The sequence below is a fragment of the Lineus longissimus genome, chromosome 14 (assembly GCF_910592395.1).
Source record: "Lineus longissimus chromosome 14, tnLinLong1.2, whole genome shotgun sequence".
NCBI classification, from domain to species: domain Eukaryota; kingdom Metazoa; phylum Nemertea; class Pilidiophora; order Heteronemertea; family Lineidae; genus Lineus; species Lineus longissimus.
This window is the reverse complement of record NC_088321.1, coordinates 15,979,365-16,003,646: the sequence shown is the minus strand read 5'-3', so window position 1 is coordinate 16,003,646 and position 24,282 is coordinate 15,979,365. Positions and strand designations below refer to the sequence as shown.

Below are 24,282 nucleotides of genomic sequence, written 5' to 3'. Positions count from 1 at the left end.
CCATGAAGATATAACAGAATAAGTGTATGTAAACTGGCAATACCCAAGCCTATTGGCAATTGCTATATAAGTACAGTGAAACCTCCCTTAGTGGACACCCCTCTCCATTAAGGACAACCTCTCTATTAAGGACACTAGTTTTGGTCCCAAATTGGTTGTTGCCATTCAATTTGACCTCTCTAATCAGGACGCCTCTTTATTAAGGACAGTACTTTTCAGTCCCGAGGGTGTCCTTAATAGAGAGGTTCTACTGTATAATAATAATATCTCCAATGAAATTAATATGAATGAATATTTTAGTCTAGGAGTGGGAGATGCATCTGTTGTCTGGCATGAGATAAGGCTTACTTATTAGTGACACATGTTATTGATATTAGCCGGTGGCAACATGGCATTTTAATAAGAGATATAAAACATATTTAGATGTTCACTTAAAGGGACTATAAAGACAGCAGCAAGCTAGGCCAGATAGTGTTACACAAACTTACTAATGAATAGGGTCTCCCATCTCACTGTACGTCAAAAGTATTCACACTTGTACGAGGAATGGAGTGCTGAATCAAACATGACCCAGTGCCGTTACTTTGCAAATTTGTCACCCGAATATAGCCCATCTAACCTGCTCTCTGCCTATAGACCCCCTTAAACAGAATACCAATTAGACACACTTACAGTAGACACACTTACACTACAGTAGACACACTTACAGTTACTCTCAAGTAAAATGAGTTTTTATTTATTCTGACAGTCAGTGGCAATTACCAAGCAGACATGCTCGAAATCAAATAAACCACAAAATCTTCCCAATAGTCAGATCCATCCCATGAATATCCTAAACCCGACAAAACTGTCAATATAATCACATAACAAGATCCATGTACATCAATGTACACAACACACTGTACAAACATATCAAAATGCAAATGTCAAATCTCAAGTCAAATTTTCTGACACATAACCAGCCATAAAAACAATATCCCTGAAGCAATAAATTCCAGATTTACCTGAGAGGAAGGATACATCCTCCACTTCGTTGTCCGACATTCCTTTATTCCACATGATTGGTGGTTCCATCATAATATGGGCAAAATATCAGAAATATACATTTTTGAGAATATCACATTTACCGTGTCTTATCACGGTGCAGGTGTAACACCATCAGATGTTTCGCGGAGCCAGTGGGGGCGCTTTCGAGGTGCGTTTCATCGGGTAGATTTTGCGGGTTGACCACGTGCAGCCTTTCAGTTTCGGTTTACAACCACCAACTGATCATTCTCTAAAAAATGTTTTTCACATTTCCAGAGAAATTTCTCAATTTCTATGAAAAGTACTCCTAAATTTCCCCTTAAAGGATGGCTCATTTCCCTTAAAAATATTTCTCATTTCCCTTAAAAATATTTCTCATTTCCCTTAAAAATATTTCTCATTTCCCTTAAAAATATTTCTCATTTCCCATAAAAATATTTCTCATTTCCCTTAAAAATATTGTCATTCCCTGAAGTCTTAAAGAGCATTTCCCATTGCTCTCAGAGGAATCACATTCTGAAATCTTGCCAAAGATGCCCAAAGAATTCATTAGCTTTATTTAACGAAAAGAATATTAGTTATTAGTTTCGGTTTTATTAACAATGATATCTGGAGGGTACAAAGGTCAGAAAGGCCTCCTAAGCGATTCAGAAAGTGGGTGTTTCATAATGAATTCAGTGAATTTTGGTAAACTTGATATTGAAAGATCCTATCGTTGGCGACAGTGACGGGACTTGAAATTTTAGGCAAATTTTTGTGCATTTCTCGGAAAATGTATTGTCCCAGTTTCGCAAAGTAGGCCTGACCCGAGTTGTAAAGGGTTAAATATCAGTATCTATAGTATGCCACGTCCACACACACCCGCCGGCTGATCTACTATTCCATTTTAATTCCATCAGTGGCAGATGGATTAGGATGAGAGCTCATAACCATACCAGAGACTCCATCTATCAGATATCTTTTGAATGAATGCTCTGTAACATCTGGCTTTTATGAAAGGAATAGAATATGGACAGGAGTACAGAATTAAGTTACGCCCAATGGCCAATTGGCAACTCCACTATCTCACCGTACAAGGAAGCACAATTCTTATGCGCTTGTACAAGGAACTATACACTAAGTCAAACTTAATATTGGTCTCTCGGAGATGAACAATGGGACAAGATACCCTGCTTGAAGCCCCCCCCCCCCCCCCCATTAAAGGGACAACTTGGGAATGAGAGATGTTGCTTTATCGTGCAAAAATAGCTTCCAGTCGGGCCGTAACTTCTCCAAATTAGGATCATTGAAAAGCCATCAACCTACTCGAAAGGCTTCATACACCAAAACGGAATGAAACTGTTGGCCTTTCTGAAATTTGCCGTATCCACATAAAACCTCCACACAACACGTTCGTGATGCTACATGAGGTGTCAAAGGTGTGCCTTAAGCAATGGTGAATCTCCTAACTATTTCGTTAGGGGGCGGGGCGTAGGTCTGGTGCAACCAACCACCGCATCCCTCTAATGCAATGCATATCGCCGCCATATTTAAAATGCGCCGCAATTGTGACTAGGTCGCGCAGGTTGCAGAGTGACTGGCCGAAATAGATCCGAGTATTCGTATATTTCGATAGTTGTACGGATTTTTCTCAATAAGTACTTAATAGTTTGGAAGATTCGAGTCGCTTCTTTTGGAGTGGGAAGTGCGCAAGCACACTGCACTCATATTCATATAGCTCCGTGCACGTGATTTGAAGGGACAGTTTGGGTGTGGGATTCAGGTGACCAGAAAGATGATATGTAATTTGAATCTATCCGCCTGCTCATCACTGTAGTTACAAACTAAATGCTCATCACTGATAATGAATTTAGCGCCGACTTGTCAAAACATTCTCTGGAGCGCTCGAACACCTAAATCAGTGTGTCCTTCAGCTTGAAAAGTTCGGGTGAAGGGGTTTTCTTCGTGTTAATATTCATAAAGGTACATGTATAAGATGATGCTATAAGAGGGCCGGCGAATCTAGGAACTGGAAGAAGAGGGTGCGTGCTCTGCACTTCTCATCAAAATTCCTGGAAAGGTGTGTTCCAAAATTTGGTGCACCCACTTGGATCCGCGCCTGATAAACGTACATGAATGAATAATAACCAGAACATTTTTAAAAAATATCGAAAAAATAGATTAGCCGGGGGTCGAACCAGTGACCCTCCCATCCACAGTGCAACCGTCTAACCGCCGAAGCCATCAAGGCTTTAACGGTAGTCTGGGATTTTCGTTGGTCAAGTCGTCGCCAAATTGAAGATGCGCCATGATTGTGACGAGGTCACGCTGGCGGAAGGGTAATTGGGTACAAAGAGTTCCAAGCTAACCGTATAACTCGATATTGCGACCGATTTTTCCTGATAAGTCGTATTTATATAGCTCGGTGATATAATAGATAATGTTCGTAGTTGTTTTTAATGTTTGAATGGCTTTCTCAAAAATGTTTTTAGAAGCGAGGTGATCAGGGTCAAAAGAAATAGTCTTTGGCGCCAATGTTGTCAGCAATGGCGAATTTGAATTAAGATTCGAGTCGATTCTTTTGGAGTCGGAAGTGCGCAAGCACACGGCAGTCGTATTCATATAGCTAAATGCACGTGATTTGAAGAGACAGTTTTGGGTGTGGGATTTAGGTGACCAGAAAGATGATATGTAATTTGAATCTATCCGCCTGCTCATCACTGTATAGTTACAAACTAAATGCTCATCACTGATGATGAATTTAGCGCCGACTTGTCAAACCATTCTCTGGAGTGCTCGAACACCTAAATCAGTGTGTACTTCAGCTTGAAAAGTTCGGGTGAAGGGGTTTTCTTCGTGATAATATTCATAAAGGTATAAGATGATGCTGTAAGAGGGCCGGCGAATCTAGGAACTGGAACTGGAGGGAGCGTGCTCTGAACTTCTCATCAAAATTCCTGAATAGGTGTGTTCCAAAATTTCATGAGTGGTAAATTAAAACGTTTACATCAATTAGGAGCCGTGCATCTGGTGCACCCGCTTGGATCCGTGCCTGATAAACGTACATGAATGAATAATATCCAGAACATTTAAAAAAAAATCTCGAAAAAATAGATTCGCCTGGGTTCGAACTCGTGACCATCCAATCCACAGTGCAACCGTCTAACCGCCGAAGCCATCAAGGCTTTAACGGTAGTCTGGGATTTTCGTTGGTCAAGTCGTCGCCAAATTGAAGAAGCGCCATGATTGTGACGAGGTAACGCTGGCGGAAGGGTAATTGGGTGCAAAGAGTTCCAAGCTAACCGTATAACTCGATATTGCGACCGATTTTTCTTGATATGTCGTATTTATATAGCTCGGTGATATAATAGATAATGTTCGTAGTTGTTTTTAATGTTTGAATGGCTTTCTCAAAAATGTTTTTAGAAGCGAGGTCATCAGGGTCAAAAGAAATAGTCTTTGGCGCCAATGTTGTCAGCAATGGCGAATTTGAATTAAGATTCGAGTCGATTCTTTTGGAGTCGGAAGTGCGCAAGCACACGGCAGTCGTATTCATATAGCTAAGTGCACGTGATTTGAAGGGACAGTTTTGGGTGTGGGATTTAGGTGACCAGAAAGATGATATGTAATTTGAATCTATCCGCCTGCTCATCACTGTAGTTACAAACTAAATGCTCATCACTGATGATGAATTTAGCGCCGACTTGTCAAACCATTCTCTGGAGTGCTCGAACACCTAAATCAGTGTGTACTTCAGCTTGAAAAGTTCGGGTGAAGGGGTTTTCTTCGTGATAATATTCATAAAGGTATAAGATGATGCTATAAGAGGGCCGGCGAATCTAGGAACTGGAACTGGAGGGAGCGTGCTCTGAACTTCTCATCAAAATTCCTGGATAGGTGTGTTCCAAAATTTCATGAGTGGTAAATTAAAACGTTTACATCAATTAGGAGCCGTGCATCTGGTGCACCCGCTTGGATCCGCGCCTGATAAACGTACATGAATGAATAATAAACAGAACATTTTTTAAAAAATCTCGAAAAAATAGATTCGCCTGGGTTCGAACTCGTGACCATCCAATCCACAGTGCAACCGTCTAACCGCCGAAGCCATCAAGGCTTTAACGGTAGTCTGGGATTTTCGTTGGTCAAGTCGTCGCCAAATTGAAGAAGCGCCATGATTGTGACGAGGTCACGCTGGCGGAAGGGTAATTGGGTGCAAAGAGTTCCAAGCTAACCGTATAACTCGATATTGCGACCGATTTTTCTTGATATGTCGTATTTATATAGCTCGGTGATATAATAGATAATGTTCGTAGTTGTTTTTAATGTTTGAATGGCTTTCTCAAAAATGTTTTTAGAAGCGAGGTCATCAGGGTCAAAAGAAATAGTCTTTGGCGCCAATGTTGTCAGCAATGGCGAATTTGAATTAAGATTCGAGTCGATTCTTTTGGAGTCGGAAGTGCGCAAGCACACGGCAGTCGTATTCATATAGCTAAGTGCACGTGATTTGAAGGGACAGTTTTGGGTGTGGGATTTAGGTGACCAGAAAGATGATATGTAATTTGAATCTATCCGCCTGCTCATCACTGTAGTTACAAACTAAATGCTCATCACTGATGATGAATTTAGCGCCGACTTGTCAAACCATTCTCTGGAGTGCTCGAACACCTAAATCAGTGTGTACTTTAGCTTGAAAAGTTCGGGTGAAGGGGTTTTCTTCGTGATAATATTCATAAAGGTATAAGATGATGCTATAAGAGGGCCGGCGAATCTAGGAACTGGAACTGGAGGGAGCGTGCTCTGAACTTCTCATCAAAATTCCTGGATAGGTGTGTTCCAAAATTTCATGAGTGGTAAATTAAAACGTTTACATCAATTAGGAGCCGTGCATCTGGTGCACCCGCTTGGATCCGCGCCTGATAAACGTACATGAATGAATAATAACCAGAACATTTTTTAAAAAATCTCGAAAAAATAGATTCGCCTGGGTTCGAACTCGTGACCATCCAATCCACAGTGCAACCGTCTAACCGCCGAAGCCATCAAGGCTTTAACGGTAGTCTGGGATTTTCGTTGGTCAAGTCGTCGCCAAATTGAAGAAGCGCCATGATTGTGACGAGGTCACGCTGGCGGAAGGGTAATTGGGTGCAAAGAGTTCCAAGCTAACCGTATAACTCGATATTGCGACCGATTTTTCTTGATATGTCGTATTTATATAGCTCGGTGATATAATAGATAATGTTCGTAGTTGTTTTTAATGTTTGAATGGCTTTCTCAAAAATGTTTTTAGAAGCGAGGTCATCAGGGTCAAAAGAAATAGTCTTTGGCGCCAATGTTGTCAGCAATGGCGAATTTGAATTAAGATTCGAGTCGATTCTTTTGGAGTCGGAAGTGCGCAAGCACACGGCAGTCGTATTCATATAGCTAAGTGCACGTGATTTGAAGGGACAGTTTTGGGTGTGGGATTTAGGTGACCAGAAAGATGATATGTAATTTGAATCTATCCGCCTGCTCATCACTGTAGTTACCAACTTAATGCTCATCACTGATGATGAATTTAGCGCCGACTTGTCAAACCATTCTCTGGAGTGCTCGAACACCTAAATCAGTGTGTACTTTAGCTTGAAAAGTTCGGGTGAAGGGGTTTTCTTCGTGATAATATTCATAAAGGTATAAGATGATGCTATAAGAGGGCCGGCGAATCTAGGAACTGGAACTGGAGGGAGCGTGCTCTGAACTTCTCATCAAAATTCCTGGATAGGTGTGTTCCAAAATTTCATGAGTGGTAAATTAAAGCGTTTACATCAATTAGGAGCCGTGCATCTGGTGCACCCGCTTGGATCCGTGCCTGATAAACGTACATGAATGAATAATATCCAGAACATTTTTTTAAAAATCTCGAAAAAATTGATTCGCCTGGGTTCGAACTCGTGACCATCCAATCCACAGTGCAACCGTCTAACCGCCGAAGCCATCAAGGCTTTAACGGTAGTCTGGGATTTTCGTTGGTCAAGTCGTCGCCAAATTGAAGAAGCGCCATGATTGTGACGAGGTCACGCTGGCGGAAGGGTAATTGGGTACAAAGAGTTCCAAGCTAACCGTATAACTCGATATTGCGACCGATTTTTCTTGATATGTCGTATTTATATAGCTCGGTGATATAATAGATAATGTTCGTAGTTGTTTTTAATGTTTGAATGGCTTTCTCAAAAATGTTTTTAGAAGCGAGGTCATCAGGGTCAAAAGAAATAGTCTTTGGCGCCAATGTTGTCAGCAATGGCGAATTTGAATTAAGATTCGAGTCGATTCTTTTGGAGTCGGAAGTGCGCAAGCACACGGCAGTCGTATTCATATAGCTAAGTGCACGTGATTTGAAGGGACGGTTTTGGGTGTGGGATTTAGGTGACCAGAAAGATGATATGTAATTTGAATCTATCCGCCTGCCCATCACTGTAGTTACAAACTAAATGCTCATCACTGATGATGAATTTAGCGCCGACTTGTCAAACCATTCTCTGGAGTGCTCGAACACCTAAATCAGTGTGTACTTCAGCTTGAAAAGTTCGGGTGAAGGGGTTTTCTTCGTGATAATATTCATAAAGGTATAAGATGATGCTATAAGAGGGCCGGCGAATCTAGGAACTGGAACTGGAGGGAGCGTGCTCTGAACTTCTCATCAAAATTCCTGGATAGGTGTGTTCCAAAATTTCATGAGTGGTAAATTAAAACGTTTACATCAATTAGGAGCCGTGCATCTGGTGCACCCGCTTGGATCCGCGCCTGATAAACGTACATGAATGAATAATAACCAGAACATTTTTTAAAAAATCTCGAAAAAATAGATTCGCCTGGGTTCGAACTCGTGACCATCCAATCCACAGTGCAACCGTCTAACCGCCGAAGCCATCAAGGCTTTAACGGTAGTCTGGGATTTTCGTTGGTCAAGTCGTCGCCAAATTGAAGAAGCGCCATGATTGTGACGAGGTCACGCTGGCGGAAGGGTAATTGGGTGCAAAGAGTTCCAAGCTAACCGTATAACTCGATATTGCGACCGATTTTTCTTGATATGTCGTATTTATATAGCTCGGTGATATAATAGATAATGTTCGTAGTTGTTTTTAATGTTTGAATGGCTTTCTCAAAAATGTTTTTAGAAGCGAGGTCATCAGGGTCAAAAGAAATAGTCTTTGGCGCCAATGTTGTCAGCAATGGCGAATTTGAATTAAGATTCGAGTCGATTCTTTTGGAGTCGGAAGTGCGCAAGCACACGGCAGTCGTATTCATATAGCTAAGTGCACGTGATTTGAAGGGACAGTTTTGGGTGTGGGATTTAGGTGACCAGAAAGATGATATGTAATTTGAATCTATCCGCCTGCTCATCACTGTAGTTACAAACTAAATGCTCATCACTGATGATGAATTTAGCGCCGACTTGTCAAACCATTCTCTGGAGTGCTCGAACACCTAAATCAGTGTGTACTTCAGCTTGAAAAGTTCGGGTGAAGGGGTTTTCTTCGTGATAATATTCATAAAGGTATAAGATGATGCTATAAGAGGGCCGGCGAATCTAGGAACTGGAACTGGAGGGAGCGTGCTCTGAACTTCTCATCAAAATTCCTGGATAGGTGTGTTCCAAAATTTCATGAGTGGTAAATTAAAACGTTTACATCAATTAGGAGCCGTGCATCTGGTGCACCCGCTTGGATCCGCGCCTGATAAACGTACATGAATGAATAATAACCAGAACATTTTTTAAAAAATCTCGAAAAAATAGATTCGCCTGGGTTCGAACTCGTGACCATCCAATCCACAGTGCAACCGTCTAACCGCCGAAGCCATCAAGGCTTTAACGGTAGTCTGGGATTTTCGTTGGTCAAGTCGTCGCCAAATTGAAGAAGCGCCATGATTGTGACGAGGTCACGCTGGCGGAAGGGTAATTGGGTGCAAAGAGTTCCAAGCTAACCGTATAACTCGATATTGCGACCGATTTTTCTTGATATGTCGTATTTATATAGCTCGGTGATATAATAGATAATGTTCGTAGTTGTTTTTAATGTTTGAATGGCTTTCTCAAAAATGTTTTTAGAAGCGAGGTCATCAGGGTCAAAAGAAATAGTCTTTGGCGCCAATGTTGTCAGCAATGGCGAATTTGAATTAAGATTCGAGTCGATTCTTTTGGAGTCGGAAGTGCGCAAGCACACGGCAGTCGTATTCATATAGCTAAGTGCACGTGATTTGAAGGGACAGTTTTGGGTGTGGGATTTAGGTGACCAGAAAGATGATATGTAATTTGAATCTATCCGCCTGCTCATCACTGTAGTTACAAACTAAATGCTCATCACTGATGATGAATTTAGCGCCGACTTGTCAAACCATTCTCTGGAGTGCTCGAACACCTAAATCAGTGTGTACTTTAGCTTGAAAAGTTCGGGTGAAGGGGTTTTCTTCGTGATAATATTCATAAAGGTATAAGATGATGCTATAAGAGGGCCGGCGAATCTAGGAACTGGAACTGGAGGGAGCGTGCTCTGAACTTCTCATCAAAATTCCTGGATAGGTGTGTTCCAAAATTTCATGAGTGGTAAATTAAAGCGTTTACATCAATTAGGAGCCGTGCATCTGGTGCACCCGCTTGGATCCGTGCCTGATAAACGTACATGAATGAATAATATCCAGAACATTTTTTAAAAAATCTCGAAAAAATAGATTCGCCTGGGTTCGAACTCGTGACCATCCAATCCACAGTGCAACCGTCTAACCGCCGAAGCCATCAAGGCTTTAACGGTAGTCTGGGATTTTCGTTGGTCAAGTCGTCGCCAAATTGAAGAAGCGCCATGATTGTGACGAGGTCACGCTGGCGGAAGGGTAATTGGGTGCAAAGAGTTCCAAGCTAACCGTATAACTCGATATTGCGACCGATTTTTCTTGATATGTCGTATTTATATAGCTCGGTGATATAATAGATAATGTTCGTAGTTGTTTTTAATGTTTGAATGGCTTTCTCAAAAATGTTTTTAGAAGCGAGGTCATCAGGGTCAAAAGAAATAGTCTTTGGCGCCAATGTTGTCAGCAATGGCGAATTTGAATTAAGATTCGAGTCGATTCTTTTGGAGTCGGAAGTGCGCAAGCACACGGCAGTCGTATTCATATAGCTAAGTGCACGTGATTTGAAGGGACGGTTTTGGGTGTGGGATTTAGGTGACCAGAAAGATGATATGTAATTTGAATCTATCCGCCTGCCCATCACTGTAGTTACAAACTAAATGCTCATCACTGATGATGAATTTAGCGCCGACTTGTCAAACCATTCTCTGGAGTGCTCGAACACCTAAATCAGTGTGTACTTCAGCTTGAAAAGTTCGGGTGAAGGGGTTTTCTTCGTGATAATATTCATAAAGGTATAAGATGATGCTATAAGAGGGCCGGCGAATCTAGGAACTGGAACTGGAGGGAGCGTGCTCTGAACTTCTCATCAAAATTCCTGGATAGGTGTGTTCCAAAATTTCATGAGTGGTAAATTAAAACGTTTACATCAATTAGGAGCCGTGCATCTGGTGCACCCGCTTGGATCCGTGCCTGATAAACGTACATGAATGAATAATATCCAGAACATTTTTTAAAAAATCTCGAAAAAATAGATTCGCCTGGGTTCGAACTCGTGACCATCCAATCCACAGTGCAACCGTCTAACCGCCGAAGCTATCAAGGCTTTAACGGTAGTCTGGGATTTTCGTTGGTCAAGTCGTCGCCAAATTGAAGATGCGCCATGATTGTGACGAGGTCACGCTGGCGGAAGGGTAATTGGGTACAAAGAGTTCCAAGCTAACCGTATAACTCGATATTGCGACCGATTTTTCCTGATAAGTCGTATTTATATAGCTCGGTGATATAATAGATAATGTTCGTAGTTGTTTTTAATGTTTGAATGGCTTTCTCAAAAATGTTTTTAGAAGCGAGGTCATCAGGGTCAAAAGAAATAGTCTTTGGCGCCAATGTTGTCAGCAATGGCGAATTTGAATTAAGATTCGAGTCGATTCTTTTGGAGTCGGACGTGCGCAAGCACACGGCAGTCGTATTCATATAGCTAAGTGCACGTGATTTGAAGGGACAGTTTTGGGTGTGGGATTTAGGTGACCAGAAAGATGATATGTAATTTGAATCTATCCGCCTGCTCATCACTGTAGTTACAAACTAAATGCTCATCACTGATGATGAATTTAGCGCTGACTTGTCAAACCATTCTCTGGAGTGCTCGAACACCTAAAGCAGTGTGTACTTCAGCTTGAAAAGTTCGGGTGAAGGGGTTTTCTTCGTGATAATATTCATAAAGGTATAAGATGATGCTATAAGAGGGCCGGCGAATCTAGGAACTGGAACTGGAGGGAGCGTGCTCTGAACTTCTCATCAAAATTCCTGGATAGGTGTGTTCCAAAATTTCATGAGTGGTAAATTAAAACGTTTACATCAATTAGGAGCCGTGCATCTGGTGCACCCGCTTGGATCCGCGCCTGATAAACGTACATGAATGAATAATAACCAGAACATTTTTTAAAAAATCTCGAAAAAATAGATTCGCCTGGGTTCGAACTCGTGACCATCCAATCCACAGTGCAACCGTCTAACCGCCGAAGCCATCAAGGCTTTAACGGTAGTCTGGGATTTTCGTTGGTCAAGTCGTCGCCAAATTGAAGAAGCGCCATGATTGTGACGAGGTCACGCTGGCGGAAGGGTAATTGGGTGCAAAGAGTTCCAAGCTAACCGTATAACTCGATATTGCGACCGATTTTTCTTGATATGTCGTATTTATATAGCTCGGTGATATAATAGATAATGTTCGTAGTTGTTTTTAATGTTTGAGTGGCTTTCTCAAAAATGTTTTTAGAAGCGAGGTCATCAGGGTCAAAAGAAATAGTCTTTGGCGCCAATGTTGTCAGCAATGGCGAATTTGAATTAAGATTCGAGTCGATTCTTTTGGAGTCGGAAGTGCGCAAGCACACGGCAGTCGTATTCATATAGCTAAGTGCACGTGATTTGAAGGGACAGTTTTGGGTGTGGGATTTAGGTGACCAGAAAGATGATATGTAATTTGAATCTATCCGCCTGCTCATCACTGTAGTTACAAACTAAATGCTCATCACTGATGATGAATTTAGCGCCGACTTGTCAAACCATTCTCTGGAGTGCTCGAACACCTAAATCAGTGTGTACTTCAGCTTGAAAAGTTCGGGTGAAGGGGTTTTCTTCGTGATAATATTCATAAAGGTATAAGATGATGCTATAAGAGGGCCGGCGAATCTAGGAACTGGAACTGGAGGGAGCGTGCTCTGAACTTCTCATCAAAATTCCTGGATAGGTGTGTTCCAAAATTTCATGAGTGGTAAATTAAAACGTTTACATCAATTAGGAGCCGTGCATCTGGTGCACCCGCTTGGATCCGTGCCTGATAAACGTACATGAATGAATAATAACCAGAACATTTTTTAAAAAATCTCGAAAAAATAGATTCGCCTGGGTTCGAACTCGTGACCATCCAATCCACAGTGCAACCGTCTAACCGCCGAAGCCATCAAGGCTTTAACGGTAGTCTGGGATTTTCGTTGGTCAAGTCGTCGCCAAATTGAAGAAGCGCCATGATTGTGACGAGGTCACGCTGGCGGAAGGGTAATTGGGTACAAAGAGTTCCAAGCTAACCGTATAACTCGATATTGCGACCGATTTTTCTTGATATGTCGTATTTATATAGCTCGGTGATATAATAGATAATGTTCGTAGTTGTTTTTAATGTTTGAATGGCTTTCTCAAAAATGTTTTTAGAAGCGAGGTCATCAGGGTCAAAAGAAATAGTCTTTGGCGCCAATGTTGTCAGCAATGGCGAATTTGAATTAAGATTCGAGTCGATTCTTTTGGAGTCGGAAGTGCGCAAGCACACGGCAGTCGTATTCATATAGCTAAGTGCACGTGATTTGAAGGGACAGTTTTGGGTGTGGGATTTAGGTGACCAGAAAGATGATATGTAATTTGAATCTATCCGCCTGCTCATCACTGTAGTTAAAAACTAAATGCTCATCACTGATGATGAATTTAGCGCCGACTTGTCAAACCATTCTCTGGAGTGCTCGAACACCTAAATCAGTGTGTACTTCAGCTTGAAAAGTTCGGGTGAAGGGGTTTTCTTCGTGATAATATTCATAAAGGTATAAGATGATGCTATAAGAGGGCCGGCGAATCTAGGAACTGGAACTGGAGGGAGCGTGCTCTGAACTTCTCATCAAAATTCCTGGATAGGTGTGTTCCAAAATTTCATGAGTGGTAAATTAAAACGTTTACATCAATTAGGAGCCGTGCATCTGGTGCACCCGCTTGAATCCGTGCCTGATAAACGTACATGAATGAATAATATGCAGAACATTTTTAAAAAAATCTCGAAAAAATAGATTCGCCTGGGTTCGAACTCGTGACCATCCAATCCACAGTGCAACCGTCTAACCGCCGAAGCCATCAAGGCTTTAACGGTAGTCTGGGATTTTCGTTGGTCAAGTCGTCGCCAAATTGAAGAAGCGCCATGATTGTGACGAGGTCACGCTGGCGGAAGGGTAATTGGGTACAAAGAGTTCCAAGCTTACCGTATAACTCGATATTGCGACCGATTTTTCTTGATATGTCGTATTTATATAGCTCGGTGATATAATAGATAATGTTCGTAGTTGTTTTTAATGTTTGAATGGCTTTCTCAAAAATGTTTTTAGAAGCGAGGTCATCAGGGTCAAAAGAAATAGTCTTTGGCGCCAATGTTGTCAGCAATGGCGAATTTGAATTAAGATTCGAGTCGATTCTTTTGGAGTCGGAAGTGCGCAAGCACACGGCAGTCGTATTCATATAGCTAAGTGCACGTGATTTGAAGGGACAGTTTTGGGTGTGGGATTTAGGTGACCAGAACGATGATATGTAATTTGAATCTATCCGCCTGCTCATCACTGTAGTTACAAACTAAATGCTCATCACTGATGATGAATTTAGCGCCGACTTGTCAAACCATTCTCTGGAGTGCTCGAACACCTAAATCAGTGTGTACTTCAGCTTGAAAAGTTCGGGTGAAGGGGTTTTCTTCGTGATAATATTCATAAAGGTATAAGATGATGCTTTAAGAGGGCCGGCGAATCTAGGAACTGGAACTGGAGGGAGCGTGCTCTGAATTTCTCATCAAAATTCCTGGATAGGTGTGTTCCAAAATTTCATGAGTGGTAAATTAAAACGTTTACATCAATTAGGAGCCGTGCATCTGGTGCAACCGCTTGGATCCGTGCCTGATAAACGTACATGAATGAATAATAACCAGAACATTTTTAAAAAAATCTCGAAAAAATAGATTCGCCTGGGTTCGAACTCGTGACCATCCAATCCACAGTGCAACCGTCTAACCGCCGAAGCCATCAAGGCTTTAACGGTAGTCTGGGATTTTCGTTGGTCAAGTCGTCGCCAAATTGAAGAAGCGCCATGATTGTGACGAGGTCACGCTGGCGGAAGGGTAATTGGGTACAAAGAGTTCCAAGCTAACCGTAAAACTCGATATTGCGACCGATTTTTCTTGATATGTCGTATTTATATAGCTCGGTGATATAATAGATAATGTTCGTAGTTGTTTTTAATGTTTGAATGGCTTTCTCAAAAATGTTTTTAGAAGCGAGGTCATCAGGGTCAAAAGAAATAGTCTTTGGCGCCAATGATGTCAGCAATATGGCGGATTCGTTTCAAAGTTCGAGTTGATTCACAGGTTTATTCTCTTGGAATCGAGTCTGCATCTTTAGTTTATCTTATTCAAAGAGCTCACTGTGATTGAAAGGGATAAATTTGGTTTGGGATCTATGTAACCAAGAGGGTGATATTGATGGATGCAACAGTATGTAGCAGAACCAACTACGGACTACACTTCACACTCTGTGCAGCCACCAAGGCAGCTGATGCGCGATAGAGTCGCCAGCGTGACTGATTTAAGGCAAAGTTGATCGAAGAAAATCGTGTCATTAGTCTTACATCACTCGTTCGATTTAATCTTTTTTCTGGTTAACACTGCATCATCGATAATATAAGCTAATCTTGCCTCAGTGTTACCTCTGGTGCTAATTTTGTGATGACATATTCTATTGTCTGAAATAGTGATCAGGACGTCAAACAAAGGGACAGACCATCGCGTTAGTGTTTCGTGGGCTTTGATCGATAAAAACCGAATCATCCCCTCGCCTATATCCTGAACTTCAATGCCGCACTCGGTACTAATGACAGACGCGTGCGAGGAGAGGAGCATGCGACTGACTCTGATATTAGAAGATGCCTCACCTATGGCCACTGTCCGATACCTAACTCCATCTGTTATAACTCGTTGTTGGCTCATCAATTCTGTGATTCAGAAAAAAGGTATAATCGAATCTCTCACAGCTAAACATATCAAATGGGAGCCATTGGCAGCGGCCAAGAGTTACTCAAAGTCGCCAATAGGGGTTTCTCCTATTTCTCAGTTGTTTTTACGGTTATTCACCGTTGAATCATACATTGTATTACTCATTGGTCGGTACAAAAACAACTCGGTAACCGAACTACCGACAGACACGTACACGCGAACGCTTTAATAGGGAGTTTTCGCAAACCCCCGAAACGCCATTGCGAACGCCTATCAGATTGTTCGGGATCGTGATTAGGAAGTTGAAAACTTGGATAGGCGTTTGTGTTGACGTTTCGGGGGCATTGCGAAAACTCCCTAATGTCTCTGCCTAGTGACCCTTACCTTCCTCGAACTGTTCTGGCGGCCCGTTGCCACCCATTGGGGCATTGAAGTCCTCCTTCAACTTCGTCTTCTCAGTCCGTCCGTTAAGCCTGCTCATCGCGGCGCTAGTCTAAGTCTGAGTCTCTGTAAAATATAAACAATGCAGCTCATTAAAGGGAGAGATAGATGTTGAATTGGCTGCCCGTTGCCGCATGGGCGCATTGTTGACTTCCTTTAGCTTTGTGTTACCAGTCCTTTAATGACTGGGAGAGACAAGACGAGAATGTCCTCACCTCGATGTCAAGCGGAAATATTATGATACAATATACACGGACACCAACGCCCAGTCCCATTGGTGTCCGCCCAGTCCCATTGGTGTCCGCCCAGTCCCATTGGCGTCCACCCTGTCCCATTGGTTCCGCCCAGTCCCATTGGTGTCCGCCCAGTCCCATTGGCGTCCACCCTGTCCCATTGGTGTCCGCCCAGTCCCATTGGTGTCCGCCGAGTCCCATTGGTGTCCCCAATAGAGAGGTTGCACTGTAGTTTGTGGAACGTTACGACGGTGCAACTACAATGGCATTGGAGCCATATCCGGCGGCTTTGTAAAATAGATTAAGAACGATTTCTCAAACAAATGCAGCCTTTTGTCGAGATCAAGTGCATATTTGAACTTAACCATCTAATTGCTGTGACCACAAACGTTTCCATGGCAACCAGGCCTTTTAGTGCCGATAACCACGGGAAACTGACAGGTGTGCAGCCGGTGATTGATTTAATTGATAATTTAATTGATTTTATCATGATGATTGCCTGCTAGGCCTTATCGAAATACCGGTAAGGACTCTGGTGTAGGCGGTTCAATATTTAAAGAAAGAATGTAGTCCAACACGCGCAGGATATCACAACGCAAACAATGACTAAATCAACGGGGCCATGTCATAGTGACTTGATTAAGTTTTTGGTGAATGAGTCCTGCTGATAATGGATAAAAGGAACTTGAAGGCTTCCCAAACATGATGATAATGATAATGATGGTGATGATAATATGTGCAAAGGCAAATATACATGAATAAATAAGAGGATATGAAGAAAAAAAAGAGAAGGATAATAGCGCACTCACAGGGAGTCGAACCAGTGACAATCATGCTGAAAGTCTAGCACTCTAAACCACTGAGCCACCAAGCTTCCACGAAGGAGAATAAGTTTTCTTCACTTCTCATTCTGCTAGGCGATATCCCTCTGGTACCATATCGGTCGACGCCATATTGAAAACGCGCAAAAATTGTGACTAGGTCGCGCAGGTGGCAGAGTGATTGGCTGAAATAGTTCCAAGTAATCGTATATTTCGAAAGTTGCACCGATTTTTCACAATTCACCTTATTTATATAGCTCAGTGATATTATAGATAATGTTTGTAGCTGATTTTAATATTTGAATTGCCTTCTTGAAAATGTTATTTGAATCAAGGTCACCAAGGTCATAGGAAATAGTTTTTAGCGCCAATGATGTAATGTTGCAATGGTGGATTTGCACTAAAGTTCGAGTCGATTCTTTTTGAATCGAGTATGCGGACTTTAGTTTATCCAAAGTTTTTGTATAAAAGACTCTGGTTTATCCTGTCTATACAGCCAACTGTGATTTATAAAATGGACAACCTGGTGTGGGATTTAAGTTTGAGTGCGTACGATACAGACAAAGAGGATTCCACATCTCACAACGAAACGCAAGACAAAGTCACAACCTACCTTGTAGACGAATGCGCGTAGTTGCGTTATTGTCCACAAGTGGAACAACTTGTCAGTGACCGCAAAGAATCCTGTTGCTCTGAGATCCACAACTGAGCCACGATAATAAAATGTAGCCGATGTTGAATGATGTTACTCCAGCTTCACCAATGTAAGACCGCTTAATAAATTACTATGACATTGACACGAGCGAGCGGAACACGAAGTCATTACCATCGGACAACATGATGTCGCCTATCTTTCCATATCAATCATTAAAAGGCATCCGGAAACGACCAAGTGATTCTTTCTGAATGTTTATAAACGGTCTGATACCAATGAAACTAGAGCTACGCTGTGTATGGTAGTTGGTAACATAATTATAAATAATACAATGCCGTGTCAGCATCGTTACAATCCTGATCTCTACATCAAGTGGCAATTAGCCCATCCTATTGTACGGTAAATAAACGGTTAACCCTTTAAATTACCACCTATGGAACTGCTGTTGTTGTCCTTTGGTCAGAATCAAAACAACAGTCCTTTCGGTTTCTCAGCTCATTCTAGAAAATAGGCAGGTTTCGCCGGCGCAATCCTTACGCAGAGAGCTACGGACGACAAAGTACGAAGTCTGATTGTCCTAGACGCTCATCGGTGCCCAATGGTGATGGTGGTGGTGGTGGTGGTAGTTGGGGGGGGGGGGGGGGGCGGGCATGCGGTTTGGGCTAAAGATCATTCTCATGCCCCAAATCAATGCATGCCGTTAAATGGTCGAGGATTTTACGGGGGGGGGGGGGAGTCGCTGCAGTTAAACCTCGAAGAAAGGACAGTGCCGGGGATGTCACAACCAAACCGACTGTCCCCCACTGAAAACGGCACCGAGTTCATTCCATGACCGGGATTCTAACTTGCACGGATTTTTTATGACCGCTGTAGGTACCCCAATTTTTTCATATCTCCGCCTGATCTCACTTATATCATTTCGATTGCAGGAGAGCGGCTTGTTTAAGGACAAAAGCACAATTAGTTTTCTGAATCCACATTTTAGCTCAACCCAACGCAACCTCCATACCGGAACTACATTTTGTGGCGCCATTCCGGTGTCCCGTCAAAGATGGGTAACCTCGAACCGAGTGAACCAGGAATACCGGAGCTCTCGGTATTGACAGTGCATCCACTCTATGCACTGAAAATGTATGGCTCGCCTGGGATAAATCAACGAGGCCTGCTCGACCCTCCGCTGCGCGGCAGATAGGGATGAGGTTACCTGGACTACGTCATTCCGCGCCTGCTTCAATTTGCCGCCATTGCAATCTGAGTGGTGAATTCCCTCATCCACCAAACTACGAGACTTATTGTAGGGTCCAAAAAAGATTGTTGTATTGCATTTCAAGTCTTTGTTTGAAAAATTCCTCCTAAAACAAAGTGATTTTGAGCGGTTTTATGCGCACTATTTTGGTAGCGTGTAGAAAATATCTGTGTGATCAGGTTTGTGCGTGCAGAGGACGATTGACGATGACGTAATCTAACAATCGTCTGCCACGCGGTCAATTCATTCGGCGGGTGTTTCAAAATTTCTCGACAAAAAACTTTATTTTACGTTTCTTTCCGCAAGAAAAGACTTTTTTGGGCGGTAAGTTGATAGATAAGATATCATAGCTCAAACATACATAGATTTTGATCCGTTTCCTTCACTTTTGATGCAGTATTTCATGATTTTTGTGCAGGTGTGCAAAAAATGGAAAAATTTGTTGAAATGTGCGTTCATCAGAATCATCTCCTCCAAAAAATGCCGATTGGAAGGTCCAGCATCTCGGTCAAGATGCCTGGCTCAGATATTTGTGTTTTATGCGTATTTCTACGTCTGGTGAACTAGATTTTTATGAATAGTTTGGGCGTTTTTTGATTGAAAAGCGGACAAAAAAAATCATTGGCGTGATAGCGGAATACATTGTCTCAGACTCAGTGTCTGTGGTCCATGTGCATTGCCCTGTGCATTGTGCGTGCAATGTACTCAGCATCGGATGTCCAAAGGTGTTATTTAAAAAAATTAGTGTGAATTTAAAAGGGGTTACTGAGATTTAAAGGGACAATATAGGCAGAATTTGGCAGGCAAGATAAAGTTACACAAAGTCGCCAATAGGGGTCTCTCTCATCTCATAATAGGTCAAAATGATTCACGCTTGCGCGAGGAATATATTTAGTGCTGAATCTGACATGACCCAGTGTCCTTACTGTGTATATTAGTCACTTGAAGATGGCCAAATTAGCCCCTCTGCTCCTGCCTATAGTCCCCCTTTATGAGAGGTAAAGCAATTTCGAACAGGTTTAGGCGTTGGAGCCCAACCCTGTCTGGCTTCCAAGATCGAAGACTTGACCTACTCATGCACTGAAATTGTGACAGTGCTTGTGGTACATAGTCAGTATGAAATTCCCTGTGGTTGTGCCATGAGATTCATGTTGTGTCCAGAAATGGTGTTTCGAAGACAAAGTCACAACCATGATGCTGTTATGGGACAAATTTTCTATACAACTTTAAGGTGTTTTATGGACCATCCTTGTGCAGTCCGAGACGAACGGAGACACGGTGGAGATCCTTGGGACAGCTCCAATGTTGTGCTTGACAAGGACATGAGATCTGTTATGTCTCCTGCTCCAGATTTCAAATGTCTGATTGTCAAAGGACTTGATGAAACCTTAGCAAACAAGGAGCTGCATCACCATACAAACCAGGAGAAGACAAGCTCTTTGGACACACGTTGATGGTCCGACTGATACGCGATGTATTTGGAGACCATTTGTTTACAGGCACCGCCCTAACATTGCGGCGCTAAACTCGGTCGGCGCCAACCCTGTGGTTCAAAATGTAATTAGCAAGGTCTGCTTTTTTGCAGGATTGGGATTGGAAATGGCTTCCAAACACAGGAGAGTCTGCCTGGCTTATACAGAGGCTCTGGCTATGATGGTTGTGCTGATCGGTCTTCAACATGGAGAACTTTTAGCAGAGTGGAGACTGGAGCCAGGATTCTCAGGTGGGGTACAGTCACATTGGCACCGGCACCAGTCAAACATTGAATATAAATTTGTTAGTATGAACTTGAATAAGTTTGGTGGCCTGCTAGTGCTACTACAGGCTGCATGCAATGAGGAGAGTTGTGGAGAATTGTCACAGGAAGTATGACAGTACCTGCCACATTGTTACAAGGTTGGGCTGGTTATGGTACTTGAGGATTATGGAGAGAATTCCCCCAGAATTGTTATCATTATAAATTGATATATTATTTTTAACTGTTTGCCTTCTTTTTCAGCCTGGTTTCATGAGGTAGTTTGGAAACCCATCATCTTCATTCTCAGTCTTAGATGGACGGTCCTGTTCTAGTGAAGAATCCATCGTCTGTCATAATCCATCCCGGCCACCGCATCTGAGGGACTTTGTCAGGACATGGTTGAGGTAGTATATGCAGTAAAAGTTAGCTTATTAGTGATGAACTTGTGGTCTGCTGTATGTCTGCAGCGCTTAGAAAGCTTCAGTCAAATAGGGGCCTACAGCTATGCCAATCCTATGACTTGAGATACTGAAATCTTAGTGACAGAGGGAGACATAGTTTGAGGTTGCACCCACAACCTAAAGATAACAACAGTCCCACACCACATTAAACTTGATCGACCACACTATTGAGAGGCAAATAGTGAATGATGACAACGACAGAAGAGGATGATCTATGAACAGGGATGATGGCAACTTCCCCTACCACATTACTATGAGGTGACCATCTCAGCTAGACTACCATACCGTGAGAAATTGGGACCAGTCAAAATAGGATGAACATTTCAGAATATTGAAGAAATCAAGAATCTCTTTGTGTTTGTTTAAGCCTACAAAAATCTAATTGTTTGAATTCTTTTTCAGCCTGGTTTCAAGATCATTGGGCATGGATGCCACCGAGTCTGTCTATAAGAGAACCAGCTTCACCACGACTGCAGAAAACCTGTCACCTAGGCTGTCTCCGAGAGAACCAGTCCTACTACAGTAGAAAGCCTGGGTTAGCTCAGAAGGCGTGGATGTCACCAAGGCTGTCCAAGGGAGACTCGTACAGCAGCAGATGATGGAACAGTTCGATATAGCGTGGCTAAGTATTCATAGTATACTGTCAACAAAAGGGGTGGAGACCTGCGTGCCTTCGAGGCATGAAGTTTCTTGTCAGCTTTTTTTGTGACAAGAGTTCATTCTGCTGTAATAAAGCAGTTTGAAAAGTCCTTGCCTCTGATCCGATGGAGTTGAGGTGCGAATATAGTGATGCCAGTCATTGCACTCCTGATAGTGGGCAATGAATAGTTGACTGGACCCGTACGACATTGCGTTTAGGGTCATCAATGTAAGCTGACTACAATTTATAGTGGAAGATGAGGAGGAGGGTCCTAAAACAGGATGCCTTGCCTTATATGTACCAAATAGATGCCTCAGCTAGGCCACTTTGCTACGATGAAATATCAACAGCCAGTGAATGAAAAGATGGAAGCGTCAGGATGTCAAGTGTCAGAGGATTTTGTGTGTAATGGCACACAATTTTATGCTAGTTATAAAAGTTTGGTTTCTTTTTAGCTGAGGTCCAAGATTGGCGCTGCATGATGTCAGGTAGCCCCAGGGAAACCATCACGCGACGGGGATGCTAGGATGCTTCTAACCGTATGTCACGAACGCCTGCTGTGAACAGTAGCGGAGGGGGGCCGGACCAAGCTAATGATTTGTAATTCCCGCCATGTTGCCTGCGGCATGAAGAGCAGAACTGGAGAAACATATAGCATTTTGTGTAAGTTTTCAGATTTACTTTGGGTTTGGAAGTCAGCAGAAGATGACGGAACAGTTCGATATAGCGTGGCTAAGTATTCATAGATAAACTGTCAACAAAAGGGGTGGAGACCTGCGTGCCTCCGAGGCATGAAGTTTCTTGTCAGTTTTTTTTGTGACAGAGTTCATTCTGCTGTAATAATGCAGTTTGAAAAGTCCTTGCCTCTGATCCGATGGAGTTGAGGTGCGAATATAGTGATGCCAGTCATTGTACTCCTGATAGTGGGCAATGAAATGAAATGAATCCCGTACGACATTGCGTTAGGGTCGTCAATGTTAGCTGAATACAATTAGCGGACGATGAGGAGGGGGAGTCCTAAAACAGGATGCCTTGCCATATATGTACCAAATAGCTGCCTCAACTAGGCCACTTTGCTACGATGAATATCAACAGCCAGTGAATGAAAGGATGGAAGCTTCAGGATGTCAAGTGTCGGAGGATTTCGTGTGTAATGGCACAAAATTTTATGCTAGTTATAAAAGTTTGGTTTCTTTTTAGCTGAGGTCCAAGATTGGCGCTGCATGATGTCAGGTAGCCCCAGGGAAACCATCACGCGACGGGGATGCTAGGATGCTTCTAACCGTACGTCACGAACGCCTGCTGTGAACAGTAGCGGAGGGGGGCCAGACCAAGCTAATGATTTGTAATTCCCGCCATGCTGCCTGCGGCATGAAGAGCAGAACTGGAGAAACATATAGCATTTTGTGTAAGTTTTCAAATTTACTTTGAGTTTGGCTAAAGTTCAACTTGAATATATTGTCACAGAGGCTTTCTGAGAGAGACTCACATGAAAAGAAAGTGGCAAAGCAGCTTGGTTTGACCTGGAGATGTGCCATTGCATGGCTGCCATCAGAGACATTGAGATTGATGCCAAGGAGGGTCCTCATTCTCTTCCTGCCTTGGCAATTAAGAAGTAGCATGTTAGTTTGTTTAGCAACAAATATGCTCTGCTGTTGGGATGATCCCATTTGGCTGTAATCCGAGCCAGTCAGAGAAAGCAATTTAGATTCTAGGACTTGGTGAGAAAGTGACAGCTGGTCAGGAAGGAGACTCACCACCGTAAGTATAAGAGAAATTTGGTTGTGGGCAGGCTGAGGACGTCCCCGCAGTGAACAGAATTTGAAGTTGTGCCATTAACTTACAGTTACTGATTAAATATCTTGAGAAATAGAAGGCCAGGAAGCATTTAAAACCTGCAGAAAGTCTGTAAACACCATTAACTGCAGATGGCCGAGCACAATTTCAGCCGACATGACAGTTATTTTATGGTGCTCTTGTGATTTGATGGCAGCTGTTTCTACAAAGGATTTGTGTTGGCCAGGTGTCGTCATCTTCAACAGATGAATATCTAGATGTGGAAAATTTAAGTTTACGCTGACCCTTTCATGTCAATATAGATTAATCATTTAGAACCGAAAAATCTAATGAAAATTGTGATCCTTTCCAGTACCTCGACGTGATGATGATCGAGATTGGAAAGGAGTGCAGCTGATCCAAGATGGTATAGCATCGTGGTCCCAATGGTAAACAAGCCTTGACCAGTCTACATTCTGAGGGTTGCAGGTCCCGTACTACTGCCAACTTCTCACCAAGATTGACGGATTGACGCACACATGATGAAGGACATGGTACTACAATCAGAGCTGAAATATGTGCCATCTGGATGAGAGGTGATTACTTCTCAGTAACCCTGGTGACATGTTCATCCTTCTGGATGCAGGGAAAGAATGTAGCTAGATTTCTTGTAATAGTTGGTTCTGGAGCTAAGTTTTCTTGTGCAAGGACACAGATACTGATGTTAATCAACGTGGTCTTTCTGAGTATTCCACTCTAGTTTACTGATAACTCTGGTGTAGCTCGACAGGGATGCTAGGATGCTTTTAACCGTAGATCACGAACGCCTGCTGTGAACAGTAGCTGAGGGAGGGCCGGACCAAGCTAATGA

The 24,282-nt window shown here is 42.6% G+C and overlaps 1 protein-coding gene and 1 long non-coding RNA gene across 6 annotated transcripts in view; one reads left to right on the top strand and one right to left on the bottom strand.

Annotated features, from left to right (window-relative positions):
• LOC135498651 (endoplasmic reticulum aminopeptidase 1-like) overlaps window positions 1–24,282 on the bottom strand; it is a 67,419-nt gene that overhangs the window by 33,804 nt on the left and 9,333 nt on the right. For 3 of the 5 annotated variants that reach the window (XM_064789032.1, XM_064789035.1, XM_064789036.1), the window contains exon 2: window positions 15,785–15,907. In XM_064789032.1, coding sequence (XP_064645102.1) covers window positions 15,785–15,881 — 97 coding nt within the window. In that variant the 5' untranslated portion in view covers window positions 15,882–15,907. Of the gene's footprint in view, window positions 1–1,004; window positions 1,129–15,784; window positions 15,908–17,508; window positions 17,547–24,282 lie in introns of those variants that run through there. The other 2 variants (XM_064789033.1, XM_064789037.1) reach the window with 2 other exon arrangements.
• LOC135498733 (uncharacterized) lies at window positions 19,034–20,852 on the top strand. The gene is made up of 3 exons (XR_010449125.1): window positions 19,034–19,120; window positions 20,382–20,519; window positions 20,796–20,852. It is a non-coding gene; the product is annotated as an uncharacterized LOC135498733 (long non-coding RNA).